Source organism: Pelophylax lessonae, assembly GCF_965119305.1.
Source record: "Pelophylax lessonae genome assembly, chromosome: 2".
Classification (NCBI taxonomy): domain Eukaryota; kingdom Metazoa; phylum Chordata; class Amphibia; order Anura; family Ranidae; genus Pelophylax; species Pelophylax lessonae.
Genome location: NC_138769.1, coordinates 510,177,556 through 510,189,713, shown reverse-complemented (window position 1 = coordinate 510,189,713; position 12,158 = coordinate 510,177,556). Strand labels below are relative to the sequence as shown.

At 40.7% G+C, this 12,158-nt stretch overlaps 1 protein-coding gene across 1 annotated transcript in view; it reads right to left on the bottom strand.

Moving 5' to 3' along the window:
• MYCBP2 (MYC binding protein 2) overlaps nt 1-12,158 on the bottom strand; it is a 553,924-nt gene that overhangs the window by 33,508 nt on the left and 508,258 nt on the right. Inside the window, 5 exon segments of the mRNA XM_082246610.1 lie at nt 124-189; nt 837-1,061; nt 4,116-4,272; nt 4,380-4,540; nt 8,405-8,554. Coding sequence (XP_082102736.1) covers nt 124-189; nt 837-1,061; nt 4,116-4,272; nt 4,380-4,540; nt 8,405-8,554 — 759 coding nt within the window.

Below are 12,158 nucleotides of genomic sequence, written 5' to 3'. Positions count from 1 at the left end.
TTACAGCACACTGCTGAAAATGATGTTCAATAAATGTGTAGTCATACAACAATAAGATTAATTAATTTCTAAAAACAAAAAAGTGAACTCTACTAAACTACATATCACTACAACAAGCTTTACCTGCTTGACTCTGCATAGGTCTTCCACAGTCTTCCCACATAAAAAGGTCATTGAAGTGACTTTGTTCTTAAACACAAAATAAAAATCAAAACAAATTATATATATATATATGTATCTGTTGTAAGTTTAAAGTAAGTAGTAATACATGAATTTTATTAGAATGATCAATTATAACAGATAGCCACTAGGTAAATTATTTCAGAAACATCTGTAACCAAATAAAATAAAAAATCCAAAACCACCCTGGGAATGTAAAACATTTTAAGCATTGTGCCTGCTGCAAACATTTGCTTTCTAGCAATAAGCAAATGTGCACAATGGTGAAATGGGTCATAGAAATGAACAGACCTATAGAGGCTGTGGTCTTGGAGAATTTAGGTGGCACTCCAGAAAAACTGCGCTTGCAAGCAAGTTACACCACAGTACTGTGTGATGCTAAAGATGGCTGACAGTGGTAATTTGCAGTCTGGTTTACATCCAATAGTAATTACGGTATGGTAAAGAAAAAAAAAAAAAAAAAAGCAAACAGAAATTACATTGTTCAGAGTAGACCAAAGCAACCTTTTAGAATCCATTTCTAAACTGCATACACTGAAATCTAATAGCTGGCTTTTAGTTGCTCCAATTTGCAAACAGTGCCTTAGCTAGATCATATCTGAATAATAACACATTACAATATCATGCACTCTATAAAATTAAGCTGTTCTACTTACCCCCAAATCACGAGAGTTGTCTACGTGGACTGATACATAACGTGCATTAATGCCTTTCACACAGTTTATTGTGATGCTTTTTGTTTTATTTTTGTCTTCATCGCCTGACTCCCAAAATGTCTCTGTAGACCCATCTGTTAAACTTCCAATCATAGCTGGTCGGCTAGAAGTCTTGATGTCAACAATGCTGGTCATGTCTTTAAGAGCAGTAACCAAGCAAAGTTCCTGGAAGACCAAATAGATTTGCTTTTAGGAGGATTGTAGAGAATACATTTTCACCAACACCACCACATCTCAGAAATGCAATGTACCATTGTAAAGGCCGTACACACCATAAGAAAATCTGTAGGGAAAATTCGTCAGACGACCGATCTGTCGATTTTCGAATTGTTAGTATGGTGCTTTCGACAGCCAACTCAGACTTTTCGGCCCGACAAAATCCTGATGTGCAGGCTATATAATTTTTGTCGTTCGTCAAAACAACATCTGATTTTCGTCTCATTAGTACAGATTTTGACGGAAAAAAATCTTAAGAGCAAGACTAGGCATGCTCAGAGACGAAAGAACACATACAAAACAATCCAGCACATGACATCACTTCTGAAGTAGAATTCTGTCGTACAGGAAAATTCGTATGAAAATAACCTCTTCACTTTCCACATCAGACTAGCATGCCACAAAAAACGGATGACAGATCGTTCGATAATCTGATCGTGTGTACGGGGCTTTAGTCTTTATTGCATACAGGTAAGCTCAAATAGGTTTCATTCTGCAAATCAAAAGGTGTGTAGGGGTAATTAACACTGATCTGCTGAGGTTTCCCTGCAGCACAGTAGGCCTGTGGTTTCGTGTAGGTTACCCATGCTTTCCCATAGACTTCTATTAGATTGGATGATTTTGGTGCATTTTCTGAAATCATGCAAGGCTTTTGGTGAACTTCCAGGAAATGCACCAAAAACACCGGATTTAATACAAGTCTATGGGAAAGCGCATGCAAACATTTTGCCTGTAACTTAGACTGAAGATTTGAGAAAGGGTCCAAGATATTTTTTACTGTGAGACATCTATACCAAACTGCACATGTTCTTTTAGCCTTATTAAAATAAAGTATCAGGTTTTCCAACTTGACCTTTCAAAGCTCTAAGGCCGCGGTTGTCACCTGCATGTATTGACACCTTAATGACAACACCTCCGTACAGCTACTATGTGTTGGTTGCCGAAAGGGAGTTAGAATCCACAGCACAATCAAATGTTGGATGAGATTTTAGTAAATTTTATCAACGAAAAAAAAACATGCAGTATATCTGTGCAATAATTGCACATTTCCCCATATCTTATGCTTTTAGAGACTCTAAAAAAATAAATGTTTTTCTGCCGGAAAAGATCATAAATGCCATTGTAGCTGACAAAACACAGCTTTTTGGTGTCAGCCCTGTTCAGCTGTCTTTTGTTAAACTACTCAAACCTTCTCAATCTCTCATCGCCACAAAATAGACACTAATCATTTTGCAGTTCCAGCATAACAAAAAGAGTGCTAATTTGACTTCTTGAGATAACCCCAAAAGTGTGCACAAGACACAAGGACAGCTCTGAATTTCTGATCAACAGTTTTCTTTCATTATTAAACAGATAAAGCAGAATATTTTCAATGGTATACTTAAAGTGGAGCTCCACCCAAAAGAGGAAGTTCTGTCCCAAAGCCTCTTCTCCCCCCCCCCCCCTCTAAATGACACTTTTGAGGGGGGGAGCGGGTACCTGGTTTTGACAGGTACCCACTCTTACTTCCGCTTGTATTGCCTAGGCTCCTCTCCCCCTCCCCGCAGTCATCTGGGACAGGTCACAGAAGACTGCAAGACCATTCGCAGTACGGCTCACTGGGCATCTGGCTGTAAAGCCACAAGCTGTCACCTGGGACAGGTGAGCGAGTGTGTTTATTAAAAGTCAGCAGCTACAAAAACTGCAGCTAACTTTTATTAAACGACTGGAGCTCCTCCTTAATCACTTTCCGACTGCTCACTGTAGTTTTACTGCTACAGTGCGGGCCGGTTGCGAAGAATCACGTAAATACACCTGATTCTACATTTCTGAGTAGGGGGTGCGCCCCCACTCGGCTATGCTATCACCGGCTCCAGCACATGCCGGTCAGAGGTTACCGGCCAATAATTGATGGTAGGGACCCGCCGATTGTCGGAGCGAATGACAGAAGAGAGCTTTGTGTAAGTCAGTTTGTAGACGCTATAAAGTTTCACGCAAACCAATATACACTTCTTGGGATTTTTTCTTTTACCAAAGACATGTAGTAGAATACATTTTGGCCTAAATGTATAAAGAAATTTGTTTTTTTGGATAGGTTTTATAATAAAGTAAAAGATTATTTTTTTTTCAAAACGTATGTTCTTTTTAAGTTTATAACGCAAAAAAAAAAAAAAAAAAAAAACCCTTTGGTGATCAAAAACTGCCAAAAAAAAGCTATTTGTGGAAAAAAAGTGATATAAATTTTGTCTGTGTAAAGCATTGCATGACTGCCCAACTGGCAGTTAATGTAGCGCAGTGCTGAATAGCAAAAAATGGTCTGGTCATGAAGTGGGTAAAATCTTTCCGAGCTGAAGAGGTTCACCGACTGAAGGGTAGCAAATGGGAGGTCACTGCTAGGATTTACATAAACTTTTATAGGCCAAAGTCCTGGTGCTATTAAGAGCTGGGACTAGGGAAGAGCCCTAGTTGTGCAAAAAGCTGCACCACTGCTATAAACGTATGGAGCAATGTATGAGCGGTTATTCCTAACATATTCCTTCCTTGCTATACAACTCAAAGTATGGTTAAAGTGGCAGTAAACTCCTATGTATGATTTTTACCTATAGGTAAGCCTATAAGTCTTATCTATGGTTACTGTAAATATCTCCTAACTGTTCACCGTTTAGGAGATATTCACTTTAGATGCAGCCGGTGACATCACCGGCACACGCGCTCAGAGGGAACGGAATAACCGTGCCATAAACAGCGACTCCTGCATGCATGCTGAAATGCCTTCAGTGGTGACAACATGCCGCTGGAGGGCTTCATTTTTAGTTAAGTCTGTCATAATGTGCCTGTAAGCGATGCATTTTGACTTTCTTTGGATGCAGTTTACTACCACTTTAAGGCCTGAATAAGATTAAGGTCAAAATAAATAAACCAAAAGACAAAACGCCAAATGTTATACCTGGTTATATAAAATATAAATGATTTGTTTGCATATATTTACATATAATGAAAAGATTGAAAAACACTGACAATAACCTGGTTGATTGCTTCAAAGCCAGACTGCACACTAATGTTGAAACTTTCTTCACTATCGCCATCATCAGACTTTGAAAGGATGTTGTTAATGTGGTGAAAGACATTACTCTGGTGGAGAAACTGGTGATCAGACTGCTTAAATTTAAGACTCCAACACCTAAAAAAAAAAAAAAAAAAATGATTGTTTAGTCTATTACCTTCCAAACACATGAATTTCTGGCTTAATTACTTTTTTTGTTTAGTATAACAAATAAAGGTTCTCACCTCAGTGCCATCTGTTGTAGTGCACTGCCCCCAGGAAGTGACATCATAAGATCAGAAATAGTCTGGAGAAGACGGTGAAATGTGTCAGGCAATGGGTGAGCTGCTTCACCAGCAATCACAATGTCTGAAAGAGGGTGTTCACACACTCTTGTATCCTTCTCCTGAAATGGGTAGAGTAGAGTTGGAGAAAAACTCATTAGATTTCCTTTGTGATCAAAGTATACTTTTCTGTATCTATCCAGGGCCATTGACGTTAATATTTATATACCGCACATGCTCTAATGCATTGAAAGACGGCAATTATATAACACAGAGAAACTGCCAAATGCAGATATTATAGAGACCAAAACATCATATTTAGGAGACTGTTTTAGGTAACAAAAGGGCTTATAAATTGACTGAACTCTTGATGACTGCTTTAAAAGGACAAGACTGGAAGCTTAAGTGCAGTTTGATAAACACTTGCCATGTATTCCACTGCATTGGAATACAACTCACGTCCCATCGACCAGGCAATGGCTCAACAGAATTGCAAAGAAAGCAGAAATGGAATGCCTCATTAGCATTGCACATGACATCCCCACAAAATTCTCTTCAACCTGGGCCTGCTGGGATATCTTTCAAACAACAGCTGAATATCAAGTCCTCACTTCACCCAACATGACATAACCCATCTATCCCCTGCATCCCACCGGTATCCCCACAACAAATAATAATGGGGACAATGCAATCCACAGATATGAAAGGAGGGAGAGAGATGGATTCCAACCCCCTCCATACTATGAGTTTATCACCTTAGATCTTCTCCCCATTATCATTCCTGCCCCTCCCACCCTGGATAACCCTCCACCAACCCCCCCCCCCCCCCCCATATTATATACACAAAGATGAACTACCCCCACCCCATGTAACATGATCAGGAATCCTTGTTTTCACCCAACTCAACATAACCACTGACGAGTACATCCCTACCACTCGAGTACTTGGCTCGCACACCAAAAGCTACAACAACCAGCAGCACTAACCATACATTATAAGACTCCTCCCCAAAACCAATGCTTTACAGTAACCAACAACGATATTTCCCCTCTTCCAGATGCTGCAGTTGTCTAATGTTAATCTCTTAGGTTACAAACACGCTTTGTCAATTATTTGTCAGTTACTATGTCCTGCCTATTCCTGTGTTACCATGTATTGTTTTTGTACTACCTTGTTTAAACTCAAAGACTTTATTGGAAAAAAAAAACAAAAAAACTTGCTGACCACCTTCTGTAGCTTTACAGTGTGGCTCACCTGCACAGGATATCATAAATATATGCGAGTTGCATTTCTGGGTAGGGGCCCACGCCCCGGCTGTACAATCATTTGCTACAGCACAAGCCAATCAACAAATCCTGGCCAATGACTTATGGCCGGAACCCCTCTGATCGGCTGAGCGTATGATAAGCTCTCTACAGAGATGTGTTGGTTTTTATTTTTTTTAGGGATTGACCGATTATCGGCAAAGCCGATATATCGAGGGCCAATATGCACTTTTCCCGATATAATCGGTATTGGCCCCGAAGTTTACCGATATTTCGGGAAAGAGCTTTTACCGGAGTGATGCCTGCAACTGGAGGCATCACCTTGGTACCGGAATCCATAGCAGACGGTCGGCTGTCTTGTAATGACAATCGATGTGGCTGAGAAGCCGCTCGGCTCTCATTACAAGGAGCGGGAGGGGACGCCCGCCGCCTTCCGCGGCTCATCTGGGTCTCCTGTCCCACCGGGAGACCCGGGCAACAAGCCTGCATGGCCGCCGAAGACCCGATCAGGGCCGAATGCAGCCATGTAAAAACCTGGAAGTGATGTCATGAGATACATCACTTCCGGGTTCTGTCTGGCGCCAGATTAAAAAAAATGACAGCATTCAAAACAGTCAAACTTGGCATTTTGAATGCTTTTAAGTGCAGAGGAGGGGTTTGGGGTCTTTTAGACCCTCCGATCTCTCCACAAAAGTACCTGTCAAAAAAAATAAAAATAAAATACCAATATGCATTGGCCAAAAATATCAGTATCAGCAACGAAAAACCGCTATCGGTCGATTACTATTTTTTTTTAAACCTGCACATTGCTTAGTAAAAACAGCACACAGTACACATTGTTCATTACACAGTTAACCCTTATTCACCCTAGATGTTCACCCCTTCCCAGTGTCATTAGCAGTGACCGTGTATAGCAGGGATCTTCAAACTACGGCCCTCCAGTTGTTCAGGAACTACAATTCCCATCATGCCTAGTCATGTCTGTGAATGTCAGAGTTTTACAATGCCTCATGAGCCGTGTAGTTCCGCAACAGCTGGAGGGCCATAGTTTGAGGATCTTTGGTGTATAGTATTAACACTGATCAATGTATTAGTGTCACTGGTGATGTCAGTGTCAAACAGTTCCCACAAAGTGGAAAGTCACTGACCACCGCCATTACTAGTATAAAAAAAATATTCCAGTATTTATACCATAGTTTGTAGACGCTATAACTTTCACACAGACCAATCAATATAAACTTAATAGGACTTTACTGAAGACATGCAGCAGAATACATTTAGGCTTAAACTTATGAAAAAATTAGATTTTTTTTATTGGATATATGATTTATATCAGAAAGTAAAAAAATAAAATAAAATGGTTTCTAAATTTCCCATTTTTTTTGTTTATACAATAAAAAGCAGTGATCAAATACCACCAGAAGAAAATGATCTGTGGGGGAAAGAAAATTACAAATTAAGTTTGGGCACATCATTGTATGACTGCGCAATAGCCAGTTAAAGTAGCGCAGTGCTAAATGGCAAAAAAAAATGGTCTGGTCATGAAGGGGGGTAAAATCTTTCTGAGCTGAAGTGGTTAAAGAGACTAAAAGTATATGCATAAGAGCAGTTGGTGTAAGAGCTTCGAGGGTCACCTGTTTTCCATTTTGTTTTTTTTTACTATATGCACCATATAACTCTTTTTTAGAGATCTTTGCTGTGCAGTTTTCCCAGGGCATTACAGCCCAAGTTCAAAGCATCAGTCAACTTCAATGAAAGCCTCTCTGCTGCCATAGACAGCCGATAGGCATTTTAAAAAAGCTAAAAGAGGAAGAGCTGTCAAAGTTCTAAGAAAACAAATAAAGGCCAGGAATAAGTTCAGTAACACAATGAAACCCTCCAGCGTTCTTTGATTCAGGTAGGTATAACAACTTGTTTACAATGGGGATTAGAATGAAGTTGCGGATAGTGCATTAAAAGTGCACCTATTAGTTAAGGTGTTACTAAACCCACAACAGTAAATCAGTCTGTATATGCAGTAAAGCATGCTCGTTATACTTCATGTGGAACCTAAGGAGTTCATCCTCCGCACTGTGTAAAAAGGCTGCTTGATCCTGTCTTCTCTGACCCCCCCCCCCCCCCCCCCGTTTTACTGTCCCCAATCCATCTGCTGCTAATAGTCTTGGGGGCACTCTGTAAATGCTCAGTTTGGTGTGTATTGCTAGAGGTTATTTTTTTCCTTGGGAGGGTGCATGTGATCAACACAGGGCCAATCAGTGCTGTCCAGACAAAGGGTCAGGCGTCCTGCAGCCTCATAGGACAGCCAGAGTAAAATGAAAACTCCTCCTACAAGCTTTAACCAGACACTGATAGAGGTCACAAGACTGCTATATACTGACGAGAAAAGGTATTTAGCAGTTTATAATACTAAAATAATTTTGATGTTATGTGGGAAACCAGATACAGTGAATGCAGGGTCCTGGGTTTAGTAACACTAAGTTCAGGAAAACAAATTAGCCAAGAACAAGTAGTATGCATTTTGAAACTCATAGAAAAAAATCTATCACAGAAGTTTTTAAAATCTTATTAAAAGCAATTTCTTTAAAGACCGCTAAAAACAAAACACGATCACAAACTTCTGTTACATTTTCAGTAGAAAAGTGCAGTTACAGTTCTAAAAAAGAAAAATAAATATAAGCAATAAACCAGTTAGAAAGGACAGCAGATTCTGTTAATACATACTTGTTCAGCATTCTCTTTATTTGCCTTATTTTCCTCATCCTCTTCTTCCTCTGGTTCCAGTGGAGCAGGTGTAAGCGATGCCACAAAGTGCCATAAAATGTCATGCAATGACGTTGTTTGAATGACATTGCAAAGTAGCCAGTTGAAAGCCTAAAAAAAAAAAAAAAAAAAAAAAGAAATAAAAAAGGACTTATTAGTGGAAATGGAAACTCCTGAAAAGCAATTATAGGATGTAAATGTATACTAGGACGACAAAAGCACATCATGACTGTATAAGAGCTCATTACACAAAGGGGTTTACTAGCTGTATTTTTTCTACATAGATGTTGGTAAATATACATGTGTTTTGAAGTCACTTCTACATGTATACAGGATACTATAACATTTGATTATAATCGAGTCGACAAGGCATGCAAGCGCTTCACCTGTCAACCTGCATACAATAAGGTCCCAAACATTAGAGAAAAACACAACAATGTAAGAATCATCTCCACATTTTTTTTTTTTATTACCATTCACGCTTTAAACCCAACTTGCAAACTCATTCTAAACTCCAGGCAAGCAGCAAAAAAGGTAGATGGAATACATGAGGGCTGTTTTACCTGTCAAAAAGATTTGTATTTTTACTGTGTCATTCTTCAGACTAAAGCCCCGTACACACGCACCGATTGTTGGCTGACCGATCGGCCGTCTTTTGTCCAGTGTTGTTGTGTTGGTTGGAATGTGCTCTAGACGGCACACAAATTTTGTCGGCCAACAACAACCAACTGCAGAAGTGATGTCATGTGATGGTTTACTTTCCGTGTGTTTTTTCTTCTCTGAGCATGCCCAGTCTTGCTCATCTGGCTTTTGTCGGCCAAATCTGTACTGACTGACGAACAATCGGCCGTTCTGGTGATGGCCAACAAAAATTTTATAGCCTGCACACCAGATTTTGTTTAGTCGAAAAGTCGCAGTCGGTTGTCGGAAGCATCATACTAACAAGCCAAAAATTCACGGCCAACAATCAGTACGTGTGTACGGGCCTTTACACATCCCAGCCCCACAGCAAAGCCAATCTATTGTGAAGAACCACCACTATGTCTAGTCCCTTCCCCCAGCCAGTGAATGGACAGTGAATAAGCAGCAAACCGATGAGCTCTAATTTTGGTCCTCCTTATAAGCATGCACCTTCTTAGCACAAAGCACAGCAGCACAACTGATTGACTCCTTGAATCCGTCCTCTACCAATCTGAGCGCTCTTGTACAATATATTGCAAGGCTGGTACCACGTCAAATTCTACTTACACTAAAGCCTTAAAAAATGCACATAATACTTTTTCTTTTTTAATGAATAGTTGCAGGAAATTGATTTTTTCTTTTTTTATCTGCCTGGAGTTCAGCTTTACACCGCATTCACACTGCAGCGGCACGACTTCGGGGGCGACCTGTGAAGTCGCGTCTTGCACAGACTTCATAAAATGAATGTCTATGCAAGTCGCTCCAGGTCGCCCCGAAGTAGTACAGGAACCTTTTTCTAAGGCAGAGCGACTTGTGTCGCTCCTATTAGAACCGTTCCTGTACCACACAATGGACCGTGACGGTCCGCGACTTGTCAGGCTGACCAAGTCGCCTGACAAGTCGTATTAGTGTGAATGGAGTCTTAAACTCCTTAGTGATAACAATGTGTTACTGGTTTTGGAGATGTAACCATTTAACTACATTTTTTTGAAGGCTAGAATCTTTTGTTGCATTACACCCTAATAAACTTCTAAGAAATGTATTCTTTCTGCATGAGCTAACATGCACAGGTAAAAAGAGGCAGAAAAAACAAACACTAGACACCCTAACGGCAGCATTAAAAATGTCCAGTTTTCATGGGGCCTTCGAATAACAGATACAGTATCTCACAAAAGTGAGTACACCTCTCACATTTTTGTAAATATTTTATTATATCTTTTCATGTGACAACACTGAAAAAATGACACTTTGTTACAATGTCAAATAGTGAGTGTACAGCTTGTATAACAGTGTAAATTTGTTGTCCCCTCAAAATATCTCAACACACAGCCATTAACTAGTTCTGGACTGGAAGGATTTGCACCCTCAATGACCAGGCTATTTTTTGCGATTCGGCACTGGGTTACTTTAACGGAAAACTGTGCGGTCGTGCGACAGTACCCAAATAAAATTCATGTCCTTTTTTCCCACAAATAGATCTTTCTTTTGGTGGTTTGATCACCTCTGCTATTATTTTTTTCGCTATAACCAAAAAAAGATTTCCGAAAAAAAACAATATTTTTCATATTCTGCTTTATAACATTCCCCAAATAAAAAAAATTAAAAATCAAATTTTTTCATAATTTTAGGACTATTTGTTTTCTGCTACATATTTTTGGTATAAAAAAAAAAATTTAAATAAGCGTATTTTGATTGGTTTGTGCAAAAGTGATCATGTCTACAAACTAGGGGAAAGCTTTATGTCATTTTCATGTTTTTTTTTTTTACTAGTAATGGCGGCGATCTGCGATTTCAAGCGGGACTGCGACATTGTGGTGGACAGATCAGACCCCTGACATTTTTTACACTTTTGGGGGGAAAAATGCTAATAATATGCACTGTTACTGTAATAATGTCATTGGCAGGGAAGGGGTTAACAGTGGGTGATCAAGGGGTTAAATGTAAGCCTAGGGAAGGGTTTCTAACTGTGTGGGGGGGGGGGGGGGGGGAGCATCCCGCCAGCGGCAAGCACTTGCCCCCTAGCAGCAGGCACGTGACCGACGTAGGGCTACGTCAGTTCGCACAGGAGGAAAAACTGCGACGGGCGGTCCTTAACTGGTTAATGTCTAAACCACTGGCAACAAAAGTGAGTACACCCCTAAGGGAAAATGTCCAAATTGGACCCAAAGTGTCAACATTTTGTGTGGCCACCATTATTTTTCCAGCACTGCCTTTTGACCCTCTCGGGCATGGAGTTCACCAGAGGTTCACAGGTTGCCACTGGGGTCCTCTTCCACTCCTCCATTACATCACATGCCTGGTGAATGTTAGAGAACTTGCGCTCCTCCACCTTCCGTTTGAGGATGCTCCACAGATGCTCAATAGGGTTTAGGTCTGGAGACATGCTTGGTCGTGGTCATCTTGGAGGTGTGTTTGGGGTCGCTATATTGGAATACTGCCCTGCGCCCAAGTCTCCGAAGGGAGGGGATCATGCTTTGATTCAGTATGTCACAGTACATGTTGGCATTCATGGTTCCCTCAATGAACTGTAGCTCCCCAGTGCCGGCAGCACTCATGCAGCCCCAGACCATGACACTCCCACCACCATGTTTGACTGTAGGCAAGACAAACTTGTCTTTGTACTTATCTGGTTACCGCGACAAACGCTAGACACCACCTGAAACAAATACGTTTATCTTGGGTTCATCAGATCACAGGACTTATCTTGGGTTCATCAGATCACAGGACATGGTTCCAGTAACCCATGTCCTTAGTCTGCTTGTCTTCAGCAAACTGTTTGCAGGCTTTCTTGTGCATCATCTTTAGAAAAGGCTTCCTTCTGGGACGACAGCCATGCAGACCAATTTGATGCAGTGTGCGGCGTATGGTCTGAGCATCGACAGGTTGACCCCCCCCCCCTCCCCTTTCAACCTCTGCAGCAATGCTGGCAGCACTCATACATCTATTTCCCAAAGACAACCTCTGGATAGGACGCTGAGCATTCGCACTCAACTTCTGTGGTCGACCATGACGAGGCCTGTTTTTCTGAGTGGAA